The 25513-nt window shown below is 38.1% G+C and overlaps 1 protein-coding gene across 1 annotated transcript in view; it reads right to left on the reverse strand.

Moving 5' to 3' along the window:
• The window catches only part of GPR158 (G protein-coupled receptor 158), a 341897-nt gene extending 324010 nt beyond the window's left edge, over positions 1 to 17887 (reverse strand). The window contains exon 1 of the mRNA XM_011371016.1: positions 16989 to 17887. Within this exon, the coding sequence (XP_011369318.1) occupies positions 16989 to 17887 (899 nt within the window). The remainder of the gene's footprint in view (positions 1 to 16988) is intronic.
• Positions 17888 to 25513: the final 7626 nt, after the last annotated feature.

The raw sequence follows: 25513 nt of genomic DNA on the forward strand, positions 1-25513 counted from the left end.
GCAGCCTCTTTGCCTGGTTTGTAGATAGCCATTTTCTCTTTGTGTCTTACATGGTCTTTCCTTTGTGCTTGTCTATGTCCTAATTTCTTCTTATAAGGACATGAGTCATATTGAATTAAGGCCCATCCTAATGACCTAATTTTAACTGAATTACCTCTTTAAAGATCCTGTCTCCAAATACAGTCACATTCTGAGATATTGGGGATTAGGACTTTAACATAGGAGTTTTGGGGAAAACAGTTCAGTCTATAATATATGGTGTCCTGTTTAGGGTCCTGGAAGAGAAATGAGACATTAGTGGAAAAACTGAGGAAATGTGAATAAAATCTGTAGTTTAGTTAATAATGTTGTACTAATATTAGTTCTTTGTTTTGATTATTTTACCGTGGTTAAGATGTTAATGTTACAGGAAGCTGGGTGAAGGGTATATGGGAACTTTCTGGACTATCTTTACTCATCTTATTAAAGTCTAAAATGATTTCAGAATATTTAAAAATGTTTTAATTCTAAAAAACTAAAGTTCTTTGAAAAGATAAATAAGGGAAACTTAAGAATCAAAGAGAAAATATTCAACAGAAAATAGGCAAATAAATAAAAGAATGAAAAGATAGAAAGGAATGTTTAAAGAAACAGTATTATGATTGTCCTCTAACAAACTTGTAAGAACTAGAAGAAATATATTAAAAGGATAAATTGATAAAAATATAAAATGGCAAATTTGTCGCCAAGAGAATAAAAAACTTGAGTAGCACAATAGTATAAAAAATTTAAATCACTCACATCACTGAAAAGCTTCAGAGCTACATCCCAAACTTTTAAGAAACAGTTCTTATATTTTTACAAGTCTGTAAAACCAAGAAAGAACAAAAACTATCCAATTCATTTTATGTGATTTGACTCCAAAACACATGAGAACAATACAGAAGGTAGTCTCATTTTTACTATGCATGTAGATCCAAGAATCCTGGAGGAACTATTTCTAAACAAATGTTAAAATATATTAAGATAATTATACATCATGAGCCATTGCTTTATATCTCAGAAATAAAAGGATATTTTAACATAGGAAATATATCAATGAAATTCACGGCATTAATACAAGAAATGAGAAAATTATATGATTAATCAATATAAAGAGGCATTTTATGAAGTTGCAACACCTAATTTTTTGAATGGTAAACCAGAAATAGAAGGAAACTCTTTTTAACTTGTTAAAGCTTGCCTCTATCAACATTATACTTAAAGAATAAACTTTTTTAAAAAAATACTCCCTTTAAGTCAAGAATGCTTACTATCACTGATGCTGTTTAACATAGTACTAAAAGTCATGGCTAATTCTATACAGTAAAAAAGAGATGTAAAGAGTGGAGGAGATTAAACTATCATTATTTGTAGATGATTTATCTAGCTATAAAATCAACAAATATAAGAATAAGAAAGTTCCAGAAGGTTGATGGATACTAGATCAACATACAAAAATCATTAGCATTTCTCTACACCAACAATCTCCAACAAAAAAAATTATAACTAAAAAGATGCCACATAAAATAGCAACAGAACCTATAAATTTTCTCGTAGTTAATCCAGAATACACAAAACCTCAATGGGACATTTAAAACTCTAATGAAGGACAAAATAAATGATCTGAATAAATGGAGAAACAGCCCATACTCTGAAAAGGAAAAATTTACTATATTAAAAATGTCAATTCTCATCAAATGAAGCTATAAATTTAATGCAGAACCAATCCAAATTCTATATGGATTTTTTAGAAACTTGACAGCTTACTTTAAGTAGAATAATAAAGATCTCATATGAAAAGTAAGGAAAAAGAGTTAGGCCTTGCCCAAGCAAATGTTAAGACATACTACCCTACCATGGCAGTAAAACATAATAGTATGGATAGGAAGACAGACATGGAAAGCCGTGGAACAAAATAGAGAGCTCAGAGACATACATATGCATGTAAGGAACTTACATGTGTGATAAAGGATGATAGTGTTGGGAACCTGGCTCACTAAATGAGTAAAAATGATAACTGGATCCCTATCTAATACCACATATAAAGATGAACCCCAGATATTAAAGACCTGACTGTGAGAGGTAAAACTTTAAAGTTAGCACAATATTCTTATGCTATATTCTCATAGCATAAGAATATTTTTGTGACAAGGTATTGAAAGACTTCTTAAATGAAACCCAAAAGCTTAAAACATAAGGCAAAATTTTGGTTGATTAAATAAAATTAGACTTTTTAAAAAATCTGTTCAAGGGAAAATATATGGACAAACTTAACTGAAAAATGACAGATTAGGTAATATTGCGGTGTGTAAAATTGAGAAGGAAATAATATCTAGAACACACCAGGATCTCTTGCAATACAACAAAAATATAGGTATCAATAGGAAATAGACAAAGGATATAAACAAGCAGTTTACAGAATAGTAAAACCAACAAGCTTACTATAAGCACATAAAGGGATGCTTAAGTTCATTCGCAATCAGAGAAATGCAAATTAAAACAATAGTGAGGTATCATTTTACAGTAGTCCCTCTTATCCAGTTTCGCCTTCCTTGGTTTCTGTTACTGGTGGTCAGCCACCAACCGAAAATAGTAAATGGAAAGTTCCAGAAATAATTTATAAGTTTTAAATTGCACGCTGTTCTGAGTAGTGTGATGAAATCTTGTGCCATCCCACTTCCTCCCTCCGTGGATGTGAATCATCCTTTTGTCCAGTGTATTCATGCCATATGTGCTCCCTGCCTTTTAGTCACTTAATAACCATCTCACTTATCAGATTAACTGTTTAAGTATTGCAGTGCTTATATTCAAGTAAACCTATTTTATTTAATAATGTCTCATTCACCTCACTTCATCTCATTACAAGTATTTTATCTCACATCATCACAAGAAGATAGGTGAGTACCATACAATAAGATATTTTGAGAGCTACACCACATTCATGTCATTTTTATTACAATATATTGTTATAATTGTTTTATTTTATTATGAGTTATTGTTGCTAATCTGTTACTGTGCCTAATTTACAAATTAAACTATCATAGGTATGTGCATATAGGAAAAAAAACAATATATAGGGTTTGGTGCCATCCATGGTTTCAGGTGTCCACTGGAGGTCTTGGAACATATTCCCCAAAGATAAGGGGAGACTACATTCATAAAACTGGTCAAAAATGAGAAAGCTATATAATGCCAAGTGTTGGCGGGAATGTGAGGCTACAGGAGGTCTTCTGCCCTGCTGATGGGTATGTGGACTGATCCAGCCTGTCTAGAGAGCAATCTTGTAATATTTTATATCATTATATTTACTCCTCCCTATGACCCAGAAATCCTGCTCTGGTTTATATCTTTTGAAGAAATTCTCGTTCAAGTCATGAAGGGACATATAAGCTTACTGTAGTGTTATTGTAATGGCAGGAAGTTGAAGACAGTCTGGGTGTCCATCCCTGGGACTGGATAGTTTGTGTATACTAAGTGGCAGTAGAGTACTTCGAGCAATAGAGAAGTGGCCCGGTTGTATATGTAGCAACATGAAAAAATATTTAAAACAGAGTTGTGTGAATAAAAAAGCAAAATAATGGAATATGTAGCAATTATGTAATTAAAATTGTTTGCACACCAATGGCATATGAATAGAAGAACACACTTCACAGGTTAGTTGTAAATGTGGTAGGATAAAGGAAAAGAAGAGACTTATTTTTAAAGGAGAAGATGAGCAGTTCTCTTTCTGTTGCCATCTAACTATAGAAAAAGTCTAGATTTGTGTTTCAATGACTTAAGTCATCTTTGGGTAATGTCCACACTTGAGGCCTCTCATCCTCAGAAAACACTGTTCACAAAAACTTCCAGAATCTCTACCATGTAGCTCAAGCCCTAACTACAAGAAGTACAGGAGAGCTAAGAACACAGTCTGATCTCCTCTAGAACATCTTACGAGAGTTTGACAACAGTCTGACGTAAAGAAAGTGTTCTTCTCCCCCATGCTACTTTGCAGCAGACGTGTCCAGAGAAGCTTGCCAAAACGTTACATAGCGACAAACATCTTCCATCTGTCTGGCTTCTTGTTCTTGGAAGGTTTTTTGGAAATCAGGTCACACCTTCCTTGGGAAGATCTTCACATTTTGTGTGAAAAAAAAAAATAACAAGTTTGATTAAAAAGAGAGAGAGAAAGAACTAATAGATTTAAAATGAAGTGAGGTCAATCAGAAGGGATATCTATTCTCCATCCACAAATACAATCTTTATATTTTTGGGTTCTCGAAGGTGATATTTTTTCAAAGTTAAATGTAGCACATCTCTTAAAATTGCTAGGTTTTAGAGTTTGATAATAGATGATTGTTTCCCTGAAAAATGTGTTTTGAGTCTGCTGCTTTTGCAGAGGTAGCTGACTTAATGTCTTATTTTGTGGTTTTCCTTTACTGGAATAATTCTGAGCTACATTTTATTTCAGTTTTATAACAAGAGGACAGTTTGTTTTATCAAACACATCCCCAGTGTTCCTTATATCACCTCTTTTAATATGACCATTTCTAAATGGGATAGGACGGTCCCTTCTCAAGGAACCAGTACAAAGAGACTACCTACATTGATTCATTTTATCCAAATAACAATCCTATAAAAGAGTAAGTACTTTTCTCATTTTATAGAGGAGGAAAATAAGGTTCAGAGAAGTTATATAATATATCCAAAGTCATACTTTTTTTAATTGCTAGAGGAAAATTAATAACGAGAAGGAAAATTAATAACAAGATAAATTCTGTCTAATGTGAACACTGTAATCTGTCTTAAAATAGATAATAATGATCTCATACTTTTAGTTTCCTGGTGATTTAATTGAACATGCTATTTATGTTAATGTTTTGGCTACAATGTCTAAGTGAAATTATCTTTTTTTCTTAAATTATTAAAGTCCTCTTTTTTGTTGGGTCTTATTCATATAGCTCTTCAAATCAGATTACCCAGCTAATGATCTGCCATTTTTTTTTAATTCTAAATGACTTTTTTCTAGACCCTAATATTTTATGCAATAAAAATAAGTCAGCTCTTCATAGTAATCTTTCAGAGAAAGAGATATAGCTTGTGCCAATGGACACTTCTCATCCCAAAATAACAACAGTAAATAAGGCCAGAAAGTAAATTAAAAATGTTCCCATTGGAATTAAAGTAAGGAACTTTAAGATATCCAAGATATGAACTAAATGTAGGGTTTACTCATATATATCAAACCCTATATTTTAAGTTATTGCGTGATAATTATGTGTCAGATATTTTGCTAGATGCTCTTAAAAAATCCTCATTGAAACTGTATGTGATTAATTACTATTCTTCCCAATTTATATTGCAACTATATACGGTCAATATCATTCTCCCTAAATAATCATTAAGAAATCTGGGACACAAAGAAATGAGATAGCTTTCCTAAGGATATACACCTAAGTAAAAGAGCTAAATATGACGTCCATATCCTAGGTATAAGGGTATGAAGACTAGTCAGAAGACCTGTGTTTGAGTTTTTATTCAAGTTGGTGAGTCAAGCATATTTATCTCTACCTAATCATTCCACATGCAACTGTAAGGGCAGTAAATAAGTACAAGAGGGAATGAGAATTAGCTGACCAGACATTTGACTCTAATCTCCAGGATCATACTTATAAGCCAGGGTGGTGGCAGCTAAGTCCAGGATACGCCCATGAGAAAGCTGGAACAGGCAGAAACTACTCTTCCAGCAGTTTCCAGAAAGATTTTAAGCTCTAAGTCAATTCATATAAGAGTGGAAGTAGAAAATCGGGCAGACATCAGGTGATGAAGGATGTCCTTCTAAGCAGTTACACGAGTTGGCACGTCCTTTCCTTGTGTGCAGTAATGGCATTTATTCCTAAGCCAAAAACCAATAACTTTTCTGTAAAGAGATTGAAATGTCTGGGAAGAGCGAAAACATCTAGAATAGTTATTAGTTCTCACAGAGTGAAGGTCTAGGATGGGCTGGAGACTGCCAACTTCCTTCTCAGGCATCTGAAAATGAATGAAGCCTGAGAGTCAAGGGAGAGGGCCTACTGAAGAACTAGACCTCTGCATCTGTCACAAGAATCCGTGCCATCTAGCTATATACATTAACCTAGCCCTAGGTTCATAAATTGATGACTAAGGATCACACTTGAGGTGAACCGATAGCATCAACAGCAATAATTCAGAGATCAGAAGAAAATTTAATAGACATTTTAATTAATATTCTCAGAGATACAAGAAAACGAACATATAATTATGAAAAAGAAACAATCAGAGCAGGAAAGAGTTCATGGAAATTAAAAGAGATTGCCAAGTAAAAACTAATTTAATTCTTTAAAAGGAAGAAAAAAAATATTCTAAAAAGTAAAGTAAAAAAAAAAAAAAGAGCTGTAAATTTGAGAAAGTAAAAAAATATAGAGATCAGTCCAAGAAGCCGAATACCTAACTATAGGAGTTCCAGAAAGAGGAAATGGTAGAAGGGAATAATTTTAAGCAATCATGAAGGAAACTTTCTGAGTAGAAAAGTCTAAAAGGGCCAACTTAGTGGTAAGGTTGATTAATAAAAAGAATCACATCATCATGAATATTCAGAACCCCAAGGAAAAAGAAAAGATCTTAAAAGTTTCCAAGAGGAGGAAAGAATTACCTACAAAGGTATAATAAATCAGGTTAACCTCAATTTTTTTTTTTTTACCAGCAATGATGAATGCTAAAAACAATATAACATCTTTAAAATTCTGAGAGCAACATGGCTTTGAACCTATAATTCTATATTCTGACAAATAATCAATCATGCATGAAGACAAAGACATTTGCAAATATAAGGAAGACTTAGAAATTTTACCTTCCACAGATCCTTTCTAAAAAGTCTTTGAAATTATGCTCCAGGAGGTGGGGAGGGGGGAATTCTAGAAACAAGAGTACCTGAATCCAGCACATATCTGGATCCAAAATGTAAATAATTCGAAAAGATTTCCATGATAGGTATTCTGCAGAAGACCTAGAGCAACTAGTACAAATTATGGGACTCCAAGAAAAATGTCTTCAACAAAAATGTGAATTTTCTTTAATAAATAGAATAAGATGATCTTAGAAATAAGCAAAAATATGGTTTGTTTTTGTTTCTTTAACATGAAAAAGAAAGGCAATCGGCAACTGCAAGGGAGGAAATGTGAAAAATCTATGAAGACATGCACATACTGAAGGTAGCATGGTTTTGAGCAAATACCTAATCTAAAAAAAAAAAAGATAATCCATTGGACTTTGAAATTTGGAACATTTTGAAAATGGCACAGAATCATTTATTCAAGTGTCAATTCATAGAGGAAACTAGTAGGCAAAGCAGAGAAGTTTTTTTCCTACTGTAGTGACAATATAAATGTTACTATCTTTAATTATTTAAAAATATTGGAATAGGCAACATGTAGGAGAGTTAAGAAATAAAAGTATGGAATAAAAGGGACTATTTAAAACTTATGGTTGTAAAAATCAAGGTAACCAATAGAAAAATTAAAAATAAAAATATAATTAATAAAACAATAGAAAGAGGAAAGGGAGAATGAAATATAAAGTTAAAGTACACAATTGTCAGATTAAAGAAATTAATGGTGATTTTATTGCCTAAAACCCATAAGCCAATTTTCCATTATTAATAATCATCATTAGAAATACACTCCTGACTATACTTATTTTTCTGTCATACAAAGTCTGGCTTCTCTAGATTCATGTCCCAGATATCCATGGTCTTGCTTCTGGCTCTTCTGAGTTCTGTGCCTTGTGACTCTACTGGCATTTCTTCAGGCAGCTCCTGACCTCAGCATCTTAGACCTCACCATTAAAGGCAACAGAGTGTGTTGCCAGGAAATGCCAGATGACAAGACCTGCCAGCCACCAGCATGATAGCAGTCAGGGACCTGCAGGATGTCATCCAGGCATGCTGGTGAGGGAGTAAAAAAGGCTCTGCTCTCCCTTTATTCTGCTATCTGTGTCTGGAAAGTGGTTCACTTTACAGGTGTAAGCCAGGTAGCAAGAAAAACACCCAACTAATTTTTGCAAGAAATTCTGGATTTTCTATTTCTACCTCCCTTACCTCTCAGATATTCCAGTTTATCTATTCACATTCCAGAATGGAACCATTAGAAAAAGGTTATTCTCTAACTGAAATCTCATCAAAGAAACTGGAAAACCCAACTCCCAGAGCTAAGGGAGGCCAGGGCAAGAAAGGCAAGACTAAAAGAAGGAAAGAGAAATAGGTAGCCAAAATAAAATAAGAACTCTACAATAAAAGGGGGAAAAAATGAAAATACATCCACAATTTACATATTACTGCAGGGGTAGAAATTTTTAAAGCACTTAACATGTTTCTGTATTACCACATTTTAACCATTTATCGTGCACCATGTGCATGCCTCACCCTCATCTCCTACCCCATTACCCACCTCTCACTACATTCAACACTGACTTTCTTCCTGTTAGAACACTTGAAACTCATTCCTGTCTCAGGGCCTTTGTTCTTCCTCTTTCCTATCTGGAGTAGGATTACCTCCGCTTGTCCCATGGCTGTCTCCTTCTCAGCCTTCATTTTCTAACTCGGTCACCTTTTCAGAGAGGTCTTTTCTGACCATCCTATTTAATACAGCCCATCCTACCTCTCAGCCGTTCTTCCCCACATTATCCTATTTATTTACATATAGCACTGCTTTCTGTCAAAATTATTTATTATATTTATTTTGCTTGTTTATTATCTATAACCCTCCTACCCCACACAAACACACACACAAAAAAAAAATCCAAGAGGACAGAGCTTTTTGTCTGTCACTTTCAGTTACATCCTCAGTACTTATAGCCCTAGCCAGGCACATGTTGTATGCTCTATAATTTTTTTAAAAGGAATAGTTATTCAAGACATTATACTAAGCTCTTTACATGCTTAAGATTGTTTACTCTTTACAACAATATACTGTACATCCTTTGCAAATAAGGAAATTGAGCCACAGAAGGAGTTAAAAAACTCTCCCAGTGTCACACAGTAAGCGAAAGTGGAGGCTCATGGATTCCAATTTAGGTTTATAATTTCAAAACCCTTTCTCCTAGACATTCTTCCATACTACCTCCCTGAAATATCCAAGGCACTTTCAAGAGGCACTGAATACGGGATGTCATGAAATGTGGTCCTTTTACTTGAAGATCATGTAGAAGTAGCTGGGGACATAGGATGTTTACATAAAGAGACAAATAATAATAACGAGGCAGCTGTTCTCTTGACGACCCTATCTTAAAGGTGAGGAAACAAAGAACCCAGAATAAAGTGAGGGTGGAACAACATACAACTCAGTGGCTCATCATTCCGGGGCTCAGTACCCATGATGCCCCTGCCTTCATGTCCCTGCTAGTCATTCTACCCCTACCGATAGGATCGTACACGGTATTGGAATGCTTCAGTTATCCAGAATGGCTGCAGCCAGATTTTTTGGATGACTAAAGCTGAAGTGGGTAAGCATTTACAGTATTTAATGTTTATTCTTAAATTCTTATAAAATGGATTACATTTTAAATACCGCTTGCTTTTTCCAGTTGTTTTTAATATACACTTCTGAATCTATCCCCTGATTATCTCATTCATAGGGTCTGGGAGGGCCTATGAACATATTATCAAGCTTTTCAGGTGATCCTGATGCCCAGCCAGGTTTGGGACCAAAGAATAATGAACATAAATTAATCTTTACTTGTGCCTGTTATTAAACTGCAAGTTCACTTCAGCCATAGCTAATGCAAGTGATAGTCACTATTACCCTGGGTCTCAATTTTCTCACCTGTAAAAGTAAAATTAATTGGATTATATATATCCAAAATCCTTGTTACTTCTAAAATTCTAATCTTCAAAAAGGAGCTTTTCCAGGATATCAACTAAAACATTGCCTCTTTAAAGAATCCACCCCCCACACACACACACATGCAGACACACACATATACACACATTTTCTGTTCAAAATGCATCCTTTAATGGAGAAGTTAAATATAAAGAATTTAAACCTAGTAGTAGTAAAACCATTTTAGCAACAGCTTCTGCAAATCATTTGGCCAGTTGTTCTTTTGATCCCTGATGACATAAATGTAAATTAATAGTTTATTGATCCATCAAAATTTTCCAGTTCTCACTTTGGTTTTTGTCAGGTTCTATATCTGCAATAATCTTATGTTCTAAAAAACTGAATAAATGAATAAATAGAAATGTGATCTGACAAACTCATATAACACACACTCACACATTGACAAATATATACATGTACATACAGAACCCTTGAAATAAAGGTAGCCCCAGAATAGCATAATTATATGTGTTCTGTCTACACCAGCAGCTTTCAACCATAGGCATTTTTTCCTTCCAAGGGATATTTGGCAATGTTCGTACACATTTTTGATTGTCTTGTCGGGCAGGGAAGTTGCTACTGGTATCTAGTGGGTAGAGGCCAGGGTGCTGCTAAACATCCTACAGTGAATAAGACACCCCCACAACAAAAGATTATCTGGCCAAAATGGCAGTACTGCTCAGGTTGGGAAACCCTATTCTCCATAGCGGTCTGCGGCATCAAATAAGGGGAAAACCAAACTTTCATTCCATTCCAAGCAGCTAACTAGAAAAGAAAGAAAACACACTCACCTCTACACTTCTGTGTAAATTTCATTAACCAAAACTAGTTACATAGCTATGCCACAAAATTTTTATTTCTACCCTGACACCTTTAAGTACTTTAGAAAAGAAGACAGATCTGTCTCCTTCTATTTTTAGTCTATAAGTGGTCTTTTAGTCTCACTGTCCTAGGCGTTTTCCCACAGTGTGAGTGAAATGCTTTGTCAAATGGTGTGGGAAAGGTTTTGATAATCCTTACCTCACCTATTCTAAAGATAAAAGTTTCTGCAGCTTCTGGACCAAGATTTTGTATATTTCACATACATTAAAAAGAAAATGTTGCATGTTTTAGTAATACTTGTATTTTTAGCAAAATTATGAAGACAAATAGCAATCTAATTCATATACAACAGTAAAGTCTAGATTTTGTTTCCATATATGCATATTTTGCTGCATTTTGACAATGTTTAGTGAGAGCACTGGTCCCCTCTCCAGAGGGTGGGCATATACTGTGTTATTTATTTAGCAGTCTCGGAAATCCCATTTCTACTTTCAAATGCTTATTCTAGAAAATGCCAAGCAATGCTATGCCACTGCTGTATCACAATAAATAGCCCTTTTTGAAATTTTAAAGCCAACTACAGAGGGAAATTGAAACAGGTTGTTATTAAAAGTAAGGAGCTTCGAGATGCCTAAACATGGATTATCTTGACAGAAATAACACAGGTATCCTGAGGCCCTTGGTTTAGAAATCTGTGAAACAGCGTCATGTTGACTTTAAGTGAATTCAGGGGATCTTTTAAGATGTGGAAACTCAGATCATGCTATTTCTTATTTGGAAGTGAAGTTCTCATTTCCATTATTGTGTTCTCATTTCCACTTAACATACATTGTTAACATACATTTAGAGAGGGCTTTCTCTAAATAGTCTATGAATAAATGACCATGATAAAGCCCTGGACATGCATGACTTGACATACATGAACAAGATCTCCATTTAAGTGAGCATATATTAACTGATTTCAGCATTATAATCAAACAAAACTTCAAAAGTTAAAGTGACACATTTGACTATATGCATAATCATAGACATTTAGGGTTATAAGGAGCCCTACAGATCACCTACTTCAACCTCTTCAATTTACAGATGAGGAAACTGTAAATTGAAGAGGTTGAACTACTGCCCGTGGTTACCATAAGCCAAGGATGTGGACCCGGAGGTGCCAACATCTGTCTCCAAGGCCAGTCTTTCCACCAGGATCCATAGGCATGACAGGCCTTCACAATAATTAGGAATGAAACTAAACATCATATACATTATAAATTACTATAAATTACATGACTTTAATGCAGCTAAACTAAGAAAGTTTGTGTTCAGCCGAGGACAATATTTGGGAAGACCTTCTGTCTGCAATACAGAATATTTATTGAACTTCCTATGAGATGACAATTTTTGAGTTAGCCTTTACAGAATCCTAATACCAAGGAGATAGTTGAATATTCACAGTTTATAGATGAAATAATTGAGACTCAAAAGCCTCAATAAGCAGAAATTCATCTCTAACTTAGGTAAACGTCTCTGTGCATTTCCTGTGCGGTAACTTCTTTGTCACTGCCATTACCCACAAGAGAAATAGGCTATGTTTGGCCTAGAGCAAGATGGTCATTTCATCTATACTGTGTGAATTGCCCTCTTTTGTTGAAAGCAGAGCTCTGTACTGGGGTCACTGATGGAGACGTGCGGGTATGTGTGAGTGTTGAGGAGAGAGAATGCAGTGACCCCCGGGAGTCAGCGAATCAGTGACACCGATGTTAGTTGCGTTAGTTTCTAAAAAGGGGTTTCCACATTACTGTAATCTTTCTTTCATTGACCTATTGCCTTTTTTACCAAACACCAGGTTTGACATTCACTTGGTTTCCTCTCCATCTGCATTTTGCTCCCCAGTCAGCCATCATTTCCACAAGATCCTGCATTTATGTTTATCGGCCTTTTCCAAAGTTTACTTGTTGACTATTTGGATAGGTCACTTAAGAACTCACAGAACAAAGAATTATAAAGGTATTTGGATATCACCAAGTCCATTCTCACATTTTAATTGTATAGAAACTGATTTCCAGACAAAGTTATTAAAGCCAGAGACAAAACTTGGACTTGAGGCAAAGTTCTGATTTTTCTCACTACACAACATAATTGCTTGTATGATAGACCTAAAAAGAATAAGTGTGTATTACTTATTTGGGCCAAATATATTAATTATTCTAAGCCATTACCATGTTATATTTTTTAATAACAAGATGAAAACAAAATTGGTAATCAAGAGATAGCATAGGGTAGTAGAAAGACAATACAAGCTTCATAGCTAGATAGATATAAATTTGATTTGGGCTCCCTAATTTATTAGCTGTGTTACCTCGGACCGATTGCTCAGCTTTGCTGAAGTTGTGACTACCTAAGAGTACTAAGAATCAAATGCAGTAGTATATAAAGCATCGAACATATACTAAGTGTTAAATATATATTGTTTCTCATAAATTCTACCACTAAAGAGCTGTGCCGCTCTAACAAATTCCTTTAGCCCTTGGGGTCTCAATTTCTTCCACTATAAAATGAGAACATGAAGAATCCAAATGAGTTCCAAAGTTCCTTTTAGTTCATCAAGAAATAAGTAATTCCCAAAGGTTCCTTCACCTTAATTTAAATTCAGCAAACACTTAGGTATCTTATATCCATCCCAGGCACTGAATAGTCCCAGCCACCACCAGGAAAGTATCTGTGATTTCAGCAGAATGGTACCCAACTGCATAGTATTATAAGTTCCACAAAGAAAAATTACTATGCGAAACCAAAGGACTTACAAGAAAACTCTATGAGAACATTCCAAACCTAATGTAATAAAAAATAATTCAGGATATACCTTAAATTGTTACTCTTTTTTCTTTTTGCTAGAATGGAAGATGAGAACTAAAATGTGAGTCTTAGGCTGCACTTCAAAATTTAAGATACTTGTATCATTCTGAAACAAGGGAATAAAATTTATTCTAAGAGGTGTTTCACAGTGATAAACACTGATATATGAACATAATAGTTGACCGTGGTCTCACATTAGTTTTAAATTTCATGTTTTGGATTTACATTCTCTAAAAATAAAATATAATTTAAATGTTTGAATCTTATAAGCAAGACCTGGAGAAATATTATCTGATCTTAAATGAAAGTTTTAACTACAAGGTTTTTCCTTGTTTTCTCTTCCATAAGGAAATCATTATCACTGGATTTTTTTCATTACAGATAAGGCTGTTTACAAATAACACTCTATAGGTTCAACATATATTTAAAATCAGTAGAGCTTCTAATCATGGTTTCCCAAAAACACATTTGAGGTTTGCCCTGTTACCATGCCAGTACATTATTCACCTATATTTAGAATATTAGAGTACACATCTTAGATGATAAAACGGCAACAAAAAATCTTTGCCTTTTGTGAGTGTGAAAAGACAGAAAAGGCTCATTTAAATACTCAAAAGTGTGAAATAATCTTTTTTTAAAAATCAACAACTGTCTTCTATGGGCTAATTTTTTTTTGTCCTGAAAGATGATAAAGAGTAAACTGTGTCCCCAACATACTTTGTGTGCGAAGGTCTGCAGAGCCACAGAAATATAATTTAAGTATATACATATCAAGCATAGTGTGAACCAGAGGCAGAAGGCCTGGATTCTGTTTCTGTTGATCCTATGATTTTTGAACAAATCATTTCACCTTTTTAGTTCTATTTCTTTATCTATGAAACAACAGGAGGAACCATCTGATCTCTTTAAGGTTTCTTCCATTTTTCTATAATTGCCATCTGTGCAAATCCTCAATACAGCATTTGAGGGGCACAGGACATGGGGCAAAAGCACTCACAGGAGAGAACTTATTCTGCTCTTCATGCATGCTGCCAGGACGAGCCAGCTTCTGTAGAGAGCCAGACACTAAATGGCCTGGCTTCGTGCCTTGGCTAAAGAACACCATAGATGACTATGAAAGCACTTAACGAGACTCAGCCAGAGGAAACTGTTTTCTGAATGCTGTCCAAAAAGTAGGTAGGGGATGTGTGAGCCCTCACAACCTCAGACCCTTTGTGTCCTCAGCCTTTCATCTTGGCTGGCAGAGCCACTGAGTTCATTTAGTGCTTTCTGAGCTTTAAAGAGAAATAATTCTGAAAATGAATGGTTTTCATCTTCAGTCCCATGTCTGACCCTTGAAAATACACATATTTTTATGTAGCAGCTACATTACATGTAGCAGTCCTAGGATACCTTCATAAGACAGTTTAGCATAGTGGTTAAAAGTATGAAGTGGGTTCAAATCCCGGCTATACTGTTTAACTGCTGTGTGATCTTGGAAAAGAAGTTTAACCTCTCTGTGCTTCAGGTTCTTTTTCTGTAAAATAGGGAGACTAATAAAACCTAATTCACAGAGTTGTTATGAGGATTAATTAAGATAATAGATGCAAGGTAGTTAGCACAGAGCCTGATATAAAATAAAGGTTAGAAAAGAATGAAGGAAGGAGAGAAGGAAGAAAGGAAATTTGATTGATCCTAAGACCTGGGATGCCCTTTTTTAGGTTTATCTGAAGGCCAAAAAGAATTTGCTGGCAGTGAATGGCATCTGCTGATCTTTCCTCTTCTGAGCAAACAATATGGCAAATACTCAAAGCTGGGATCAGCTCTTACTAATAGGATCCTGCAGAAGTCAGGAGAAAATGGGATTATTCTGAAAGTAGGAAAGAGTTACTCTAGTTTAAGACAAGATCCCTAAAAGAGAAACACAGAGACATTTAATATGGTCATACAGAATCAGAGAAAGGGGGTTTGTCTTTCATTTATGCCTTCTCAAGTTGCCAGCGTTCAAAGCTACAGAATTTTATAACTGGATGGCTCCCTAGAGACCATGTAGTTCAACTCCCTGACTTGGTAGGTAAATAGCTGAGGCCCAGAAAGGTTAAGCAACTTACTTAAGGTCATTCAGCAGTAAATAACAGTGCCAAGATGAAGACGTTTTCTGACTCCCCCCATGTGCCCACACAGTACTCAGCCTGGCATCTTTCACCAAGTCAGCATCTGCCCTTGTGCCAAACAAAGCATTAAGATACACACACATACACACACACACACACACACACACACACACACACACACACAGTTTCTCACTTTTGCCCAGGTTTCCAAAAACGTGCAGAAGCAAACAACCCCCAGCCCTTCTTTCCAGAGTCTCCCATCATGGAAGCCAGGGAGGATCTGTGTCAATCTGTGGCCTTCCCTCTGAGAAGCCCTCTTTGGTGTTTCTAGTCTCTCTCTCTCTCTCTCTCTCTCTCTCCTTCCTCACAACTCTTAAGGGCTACTGCTAGAAGTTTCTCACCTCAAAGGTCAGGCACTTCTCAGGGCAGAAGTTACCACCTGCTAATTTGCAAATCCTCATCTTCCCATATGTTCTATACCTTGAGATAGGAAATACATAACTGTTACTAAGTTTCCTCCAAACCCCCTGAGTGAACTCAATCTAATCGTTCCCTCTCTCCTTTTCTCCCTCCCTTTCTCCCTTCCTAAAATAACTCAGCCAGGTTCCTTTATAAAGCACGTGAGTTTATGAAGGGCTGGACAACTTTTAGGTTTACCTGACACAGAGAACAGGAGAAAGAGGGGACCAAGGAAGGGGATATGGATTGGGGGTAGAAGAGGGGAACAGGTAGAAAAAGCACAGTGAGCAAATTGCAAAGTCTGAATCCTGGAGACAGCTGTGCTGTTGAGACTGACTCACTGCTGAGGGGACAGAACTGCCAAAGGGATCGCACTGTTTTAATTACAAAAGACTGGTGCCCCAAACTACACATGTAGGAAGCAAGCAGAAGCTACCCTGCAGTGACAGAAACAAGGAACTTGCTTCCTTTTCTCTCATCTGACGCTAGCCATTCTGTGCTTGGCAGGCACACCCCGAACTCTCTAGGTTCTGTAGCATCACTCCTGACTGGAAACTCCTCCCCCTGCCCTCCCAAGGACTAAAGAGAAGCATGGGGCATCAGAGGTTTTTCTCAGCTCCACCAAATTCTTCCCCATCCCCACCCCTGTCCCTTGATCTGAGAGAAGCTTTCGCTGAGTGTCTGAAGCTGACAAACGTGGGGCGCTTCTTGTACCTAAGCACATGCGCCCGCGTGGGGTGTTCCTCAGCCTGGGTCTCCTCTGTGAGGGTAGGAGGAGTAAGTATCACATCCAAATGTTCCTTCCCCACACGCGCACCCACCCACGAAACCGGAAGGAAGGCTTTGCTTTTGCCTTTTTTCCCCTCCCTACCTGAATTCCGGGACCAAGTTAGGCTGCAACCCGTAGAAAGCAGCGGAGAGAGTGACCAGCCACCCGGGCTTGTAACTCCCGTTCTCGCACTCCAGATAAGGCGGAGACCACTTGACATGGCTCTTGTCCCCGCCAAGCCCGTCCCTGCGCCGCCAGCTGTGACCCAGGCCCCGGGGCCCCTGATTGGAGCCGCGGCGTTGTACATGGGTCCTCCACCTGCGACGGAGGCCGTGGAACCATTCGGTCTCCAGCGTGGCGTTGGCCAGGTGGTGTGCCGAGGAGGACAGGTCCTGGAGGAGAATGCGACTTTCCTCGCGCGTGGCCTGGAGAAAGAGCTGCGGGGCCGACGCTGCCAGCGACTCGGTGCTGAAGGTGATGGCCGCCCGGGAGATGCTGGGCTCGCCCTCCAGGACGCTCCGCACCAGTGCCTGGTACCACGCCAGGTCGTCCTGCAAGTTCTGCTCCCGCGACTTATTGCTCTGCAGCATCATGTTGAGGAAGTTGGTGGCGTGTGTCAGCGTGTCCAACGCCCCGTGCAAGGAAGGATGGGAGCTAGCTAGGGCTGGCGACTTCCCGGGCAGGCCCGCCAGCTCGTAGCGGCTGGAGCAGTTGGCTTGCTTCAGCTGGTGGGAGTCCCCGGTGTAGAGGTAAGAGGCCACGTCCATGGGCACCTCCTCGGCTAGTTTTTGCGCCAAGATGGTGCCGTCGGAGCGGCTCCAGGGAGCCGAGGGGTCCGATGCAGAGGATCGAGACGGCTGCTGGGCGTGTTGCTTCGCCCTCAGGGTCCTCTCTCTAGGGGAACCCGGCCGTCCCGCGGGGTCGCGGCTGGCGCCAACAGCTCCCAGTCCCAGAAGAGCGAGCACGAGGCAGAAGAGTAAGGGATAAGCCATGGCTCCCATCTGCCTCGCAGAGAGGAGAGAAGGTAACTGGAGGAGTCACTTTTTAAATTTTGGTCATCAATTTATCAACAGTAAGACTTTTATCAGGAGTCTTCCTCCTTCTCCAGATGGCACCCAGTCCAAAAGGACTTTAAGAATGTCTCGAAATTGGCCCGCTGGCTAAGCTACCGTCACAGGAAATCGAATCACCTGTGGCAACGCTGGCTGCAGCCGCTCCACGATGGGTCGGCTCGGGATTACGCACCTCGCAGCCCCGAGCCGAACAGGTTACCTCCCCTCCGGCTCCCGGCAGCTAGAGTTAGCCTGCTTACGTCTTTCTGCTCGGCAGCTTCCACCGCCACTCTCATTGAGGTGTGTTCAAGAGCTGCTGCTGCTGCTGCTGCTGCCGCCTCGGCCGCCGAAGACGCTGCTCCATCATCTCGCCCGTGGCAGGTCGTTCCCGCCTCCCGGCTCTGGCTCCGCCTCGTTCGCTTCGCTCCGAGGCGCGGAGCGCGCGCATAGACCCGCGCCGCGAGCGCAGGAGCCGGTCCCAAAGAGCGAAGATTTCTTTTAAGACGTTTGCCTCTCTGGAGTTGAGAGGGCCAGGCAGCTGGTTAATCGGAGCTTTAGGTTTAGCCACAAACCACACTACCTCTCCTTGCCCTCGGGAGGAAAGCCGGTTTAAAGAGGCAGCTTGGCCGCAACCAAACCCTTGCAGGGCGGCTTCAAGTCTTCTTGCTCTCTGTTTGGTCGGCTCCTCTGTCAATCATTCGACTGCCATTTGTGGAGAATGGGGCGGGAGCTGTCCAGTGCTGAAGCCGAGGCGGCACGGAGGAGGCACAGGAGGAGGCAGTGGCGTGGGATGCAGTAGCTCGGAGTCCTGTCACCCACTCGCGTTCCCTGATGACTCGGAAACCTGAGGGGGTGGAATGGGGTGGGCGGGAGTGAGGGAAGAAGCAGAGCTTTTGTAGCTCAGAACGAAGGAAACTTGAACGTACCGAGGAGGAGGGTGTTGGCGTCTTGCATGCTTAGTTCAGTCAGCCTTTTCTTTGGCCTGGAAAAGAGGGAGAAAAGAGTTTTCATTTCTGACTTAAATCGGAGGGGAGAGACGTAGGATGGAGACGTGTCCTCCCAAACATCTGTTCATTTTTGACAAATCATCAAATCCTCCTCGTTGTCAGTTAAAGAAATGAATAAAACCTACTTGCAGAGGTTTTAGCTTTGAGGGAGTAATGGAGACATCTACTGGCTGAGTTTTAAAGGAAAAAAAATGCCATATTAACAGAACCTCTGCTTGAAAGGGGGCCAAGATGAGTGAAAGTATATGCAAGGGAAGATGGGAAAGGTAGAAAACCTGTTCAAGGGGCAGTCCTAGAACTGAGAGAGAATGAGAATGGGTGAGTCTGTGCTGAGTGAAAGGAAAGTCATTCTGAGTTCCTAGAATTATTGAGAATATAAGAACTAAGACTTCTGGTTAACTTACTGGGAAATTTATTAACACCTATCCAATTGCTTTATTTGAAGCTTTAAGAGTGGCTTCTTACATTCTGAAAATACTAATTCGTTTTTATGCACCACCATTTTCCACACGCACCTCCATTTTCAAATTTTCAAAGTCTCCAAGAAAGACACAAATAGAAAATCCCAAATTCACTTCAAATCCCAGCTAATAAAAATGTCAATCACATTATTTTAAGAGAGCACTGCTTAGGTATATATACTATTTTCTTTCATTCTTCCCACTGAGAAAATACCTAAGCGCTGAAATGTAAGCTCCAAAGGGCAAAAGTTTTCTGCATTGGTCACTGTAGTGTCTTCAGTGCCTAGAACACACAGAAATGACGGGCACCCAGTATGTTTTAACTAAATAGTTGCTAAATTAATGAGTAAACCAGAAGATCATGATGATATAGCTAATTATTTAAAAATTCATCTCCATACCTAAGAAGAAAGGTTTGCCTGATAAGTCAGTGATGAGGACATTTGGAATAAGACATAGCAACCAGTTTTCCAAACTACAATGTGCGGCCTCCAAGTGAGTTTTTATAGCTATGCAAAGAATGGTTACTAGATTTGTATGTACTTACAAGTAGATTTCATGTTCATATCTGACTTTTTGGTTTAAATTTAACTTTGCACTATATGCTCCTTTGCTAAATAAAGGTCATCTCAGTTTAATGCTCTACTCTAGCATATGTGGCAATCATAACAGAAAGAGTTTCTGTTTGTTTAATTTACCAGAATATACAATATGATTTTCGATCTATTTAGCCATATAAAGACTGAAGTGTCATTATGTCATTAATTGATGTTTTTAGAAAATTTGCATAACTTATTAACAATTCTTTAAATCTTCTAGTATTGTACTTACAGAGGAAGATATAAGTTTATGAGTAGGTAATTAATAAGTAATTTACTTCCATAAGTAATTTAATGACAGCATAACTGAAAGACCTAGGTTCTAGTCTCAGCATGGTTTTAAGCAAGAATACAACCACTGGCAACACATTTAAAGTTCCTGTGTCTGGGACGCAAAGTGTATCTAGACCTCATAATTTGACATGAATAGAGTACTGAAATGGCACCTGAGCCACTCTTCAGGAGTGCCAGTCCTTCCCCTAATACACATCCAACAAGAAAAGAGCAGCCTATGAGAAGCTCTTGCAATTTTAGCATTCCCTTCAGTGAATCATGATCAGTCTACACTGCCAAACAACTGGGGTGAACTAATTGTGTCTAAAACAGCACTACCCTATAGAAATATAATGCAAGCCACAAATGTAAGCCACATATATAATCTCATGTTCCAGTAGCACATTTAAAAAGTCAAAAGAAAAAAAGTGAAAATAATTTTAATAATATATTTTATTTAGCCCAATATATCTAAAATATTATCTTAGTAATATAATAATAATTGAAATAGCTTACATGTTTATACTAGATCTTTAAAATTCAATGTATATTTTATACTCATAGCACACAGAACTTCACACTAGCCACGTTTCAAGTATTCACTAACTACCAGTGGCCAGAGGCCACCATAGAGGGCAGGATTCGGAAGATAATGCATTGTGATCTAGAATGTTCTAGAAAGCTTAGATCCACTCAAGATAAGACACCATGGTTCAAATGCTCTAGGATGCCTTACCCATTTAATAGGAGGCCTGGAGTCAAGGTTACTGAGTAGGCAGACCACCTTATGTCTATGTTAGTGTCCATCAATGGAAGGAGATGATCCAAGAGGTTTTTATAAGGGACCAATATTTAACACATACTCACACACTTTTAAGCAGTCTACAAAATTCCACACTAATTCCCAAAGAAATATCACTCATTCAACAACTGTCGATTGAGTCTCTACTATATGTCTGGCATTGTGTTTAGTACTGGACAAAATAAACACATCTGCACAATAGGCACGTGAACTTTACAATCAAGTGGGTAGAGAGAATTAAAAAGCAAACTCATAAATTTAAAAAGTACATATGGTGATAAGTGTCATGAAGAAATAAACACTGTAAAGTAATAAAGAATGTAAGCTATAGGGACAGGGAGCTTCTTCTATAAAGAGATAAAGGAAAAATATATTTCTCTGAGGAGATAACAGCTGAGCTAAGACCTAAAGAATGGAGAGTAGTTAACTAGATACTAAGTAGTAGTGAACAATCTAAGGCAGCAGTCCTCAACCTTTTTGGCACCAGGTACTGGTGTTCCTATGAGAATCTAATGCCTGATGATCTGAGGTGGAGCTGAGGTGGTGATGCTAGCACTGGGGAACGGCTGCAAATGCAGATGAGGCTTCACTCACTCACCCGCCGCTCACCTCCTGCTGTGCGGCTTGGTTCCTGACAGGCCACAGACCGCTACTGGAAGACAATAACTGCAATAAGTAGACATTTATATATAATATGAAAAGTACAAACAATTGAGACCAAAAGAAAATCATTTTATAAAATAAAGTGATCCTGGCATGAATAGCACCCCACTACCACCAATTAATTTGTAGATGTAAATAAATATCTCTGTGTGACCTCAAAATTAAGGACTAAGTTGTCTAAATGTATACCAACACAGTATAGGAGCTTTACTGTAATAGAACAATATATACAAGATCTTAGGCCCTTTGTGAAAAGGACCAGCGCTTTTTCATCACAGCATGAAAAGTCAATCTAATTGCTTTAGAATAGTCAAATTTGCACTGACGAAAAAGCAATATGCAATAGAATTATTAGTTGTCATTATATTATTGATTTATTACTACTGTAAAAAGGAAGATGTGGTGTTAGCATATCTTTAAGTAAAACAAAGAAAATAAAAAACTGCTGAGACCAGATTTTATGTGAGCATATAGGTATACTTATTTTAAAATTTTAAGTGCTGCTTTTAATCATTTAAATAAGCAAGGAGTAGGACAGTGGGATATGATGAAAGGACACTGGATTGTCAGTTAGAAACCCAGCTCTACTCTTGGTTCTACCATTATTTAGTTGTGTGACTTTTGACAATTTTTTCCAACTTCTCTGAGTGCTTTTGCATCTTCTGTAACATAAGAGTGATGGATTAAGATACATCACAACTGGAGCAGTTGCAGCTGAGTGATGGATAATGGTCCAGGTATATTTCCAGGAACTCATAATTCTTGATAGTTCTAGATTTACAAAATAAATGTCATTTTCAGAGTAATTAATGCTAGATCTCAGTAAACAAAGTGACACAATCCCTATCAAATTCCTGATAAAGCGAATAAAATGACAAAGAGACAGGATAGTCTGTCATTATAGAAGTCCAGTTCTTATTCCTGGTCTTACTAAGATTCTGGATTTCCCTAAATTTACACTATTCCTGTGCCTCACATGTCCATTTGCAAAATGATGATCATAGTCTTTGTTATCTAAGAGCAGTAATTTGAAATTTCTGGATGCAAAAGTATCATTAGAGAATTCTGATGATCCCTGAGGGTCTGGGTGGAACTCGAGAATCTGCATTTTAATAAGCACTGGTGATGATTTTTGATGCAAATGGAGCATATGGAATAAATACTGCCTTGAGCCATGGAAAATAACCCTAAGATAATAGGAGAGAAGATCTCTTGGTAAACACAAAGTCTTGCTATAATTTGTGAAACATAGCCTGGGGGCAGAGGAGAAAATAACACCTGTAAAGAGTACTATCATCATCATCATCATCTAAACATTTCTATAGCATTTACAGTGGCCAGTCATCATTCTAAGGAACTAACACCTTTTAGCTCATTTAGTCTTAGTACTGTGACTTTGGTACTGTTACCATTTTATAGAAGGGAAACAAACAAACAAAAATGAATTACCCTAAGTAATACAGCCATCCCACTCCAGATGTCATACTCTTAGCTATTATACCAGTGGTTCTCAAACATTGATACACATTAGATTCACCTGAAGAGCTTTTATCACAGGACAAATTAGTGGCCTTATGCCCCAAACTGCTGACTCAGTAGGTCTGAAATATGAAAATTTGCATTTCTAATAAATTCCCAGGTGATGCTGATAATGCTGGCCCAGGGACCACACTTCGAGAACTACTGTTCTGTGCTGTGCTTTGAACCATTATAATCTGTCGTCTCTGTATACCAACACTTTTCCATGTATTTTACATGGAAAAAGGAGAAATTCAACATTAATGAATGAAAAGATGCCTGAAATCTGCTAAGGAAAAAAAACTCTGGTTTTCTATTTCTAACTTAGAAAGCTTACCCAAGATGTTTATGTTTTGACTTAGCAGTTTATTCTCATCTGCCTCCAGTTTACCCTTAAAACTCTGACTCCCTGTCAGTATCACTCCTTCTCTTTCTAGAGTCATCTCTCTGCTTTTCACTGTGAAGTCATGCCTTGGGCTGTTCTTACATTCCCAATGAAGTGCATTTTTTTTAAGTACTACTAAACACAGATTCACTACAGAGACACTAAGGCTTTGACCCAAATTGCTCGTTTCCCCTGCCCCCATGCACACAAAATGATTCTGTAAACCTAAAGACACCTGAACTACAAGGAAAGAAAACACCAGGAAATAGCATTTATGTAGAAAAATTCTGAGTGTGCTAAAGCAAAGTATTTTTTTAAAAACTTTCCATGGCACTGACCTGATATTTAGCAGTACGGGAAAAGACCAATATGGCATTTACAAAAAATCACACCAAATTAGAAAACCCAACTCCATTCACTACAGGGATTGGCTCCCTTTCTCATTAGGAAATAAGAACAACCAAAAAAATTGAAATGAAATTTACTGAAAAAGGGGACTTTGAGGATAGGAAGAGATGGGAAGTGGATGATTTTGTCTTTGCTCAATTTTGTCCGCTTCTCTTACTGGAGGGAAGTGTCTCACACCAGATGTATCCATACGTTGTTTTAGCTTGTGATGTTGTTTTCATCAGCATATTACCTTGAGCATAATGAGGATTTACTTCGTGACCAACTTAAGACTTGGCTCTTCATCTTAACACAGGAGCTTTAGATAGTGCTTATTTAAAATAATTAGGTAAATAGATTGTGCATTAACCAGTGATGAAACTGTGTTGAACAAAGGATTATGGTAAATCCAAGGTTCTGAGGTCAGTTAAAGGAGCTGAAGAAATGAAAGGGAAGGTAACAGAAAAGAAATAAAGAAATAACTATCAATTTTTATTACCTCTATGGCCTGTCCCCAAATGAATGATCTTCATGGGCTATATGACACCCTCACCCTTTGCAGTTCACTAGGCTGACAAATCTGACAAAGCAGTGGTATAAATTTCCCAATGGGTTCCAACATATTACTCTGTAACACAATCACCTTTTCTGACAAACTTACCTCAATGGTCAACAATCCACCTGTGGCAAGTTTCAGTGTTCCAACAGGCCGCTGAGGGAGGTATTTGGGAATAGGAAGGGTTTTCAGTGCCTGCCTTCAACTAAATCCTTGTGTTATGAACAGCTGTGGTTCACACTCTGCTGAGCCTTCACCTTTGACGGCAGTCCACTTCAGGCTGAAGTTTGATTTCACTCTCCAAGGGGTCAAGTCCCTTCTTCCCTTCCTTATCAGTCTCTCAACTTATGGAGTCTGTATGCAGAGCACTATTTCTAGGCCACCAATGTGTCACCTCAAAGACTGGCTGACCCACTTTCCAGATGGAGTCAAACATCATCTTCAATCTGATCCGTAAATCATGAACAGAAGGCTGAGGAAATGAGAAGCTGTGTACCCACTGGGAGAGGAGCTCAATTTCCAGCATGGGGTACACAGCAAGATCACAGAGGCACAACATAATTCTCCAGAAAGCCAGTTTTGATCAATGACAGAACAGCCTGGTTCCAGATGAAATTATCCTGGATTTTAAACACAAATAAACAGTAATATTGAAATTATAAGACTTACCGCAAATTTAGTATGACACGTTTAATCATATGAATTATGATCATTATGGCACCTGAAAACTAGATAAACTTTCTTCTCTAAACAAAATTACTAGTAAGTATGCCATTCACATATGTGACAATAATAGCTATTTCTGAGCTTCCCGCAGACAAAAATGAAAAAGAGAAAAAAAGTTTATGAGCTTCTCTACTGCCAGAAGGGCATCACTTCAGTCTTCCTTCCCTAAAAAGGATTTAAGATGTGAACTTGGGGAAG

The sequence above is a fragment of the Pteropus vampyrus genome, unplaced genomic scaffold (assembly GCF_000151845.1).
Source record: "Pteropus vampyrus isolate Shadow unplaced genomic scaffold, Pvam_2.0 Scaffold180, whole genome shotgun sequence".
In the NCBI taxonomy this organism is placed as follows: Eukaryota; Metazoa; Chordata; class Mammalia; order Chiroptera; family Pteropodidae; genus Pteropus; species Pteropus vampyrus.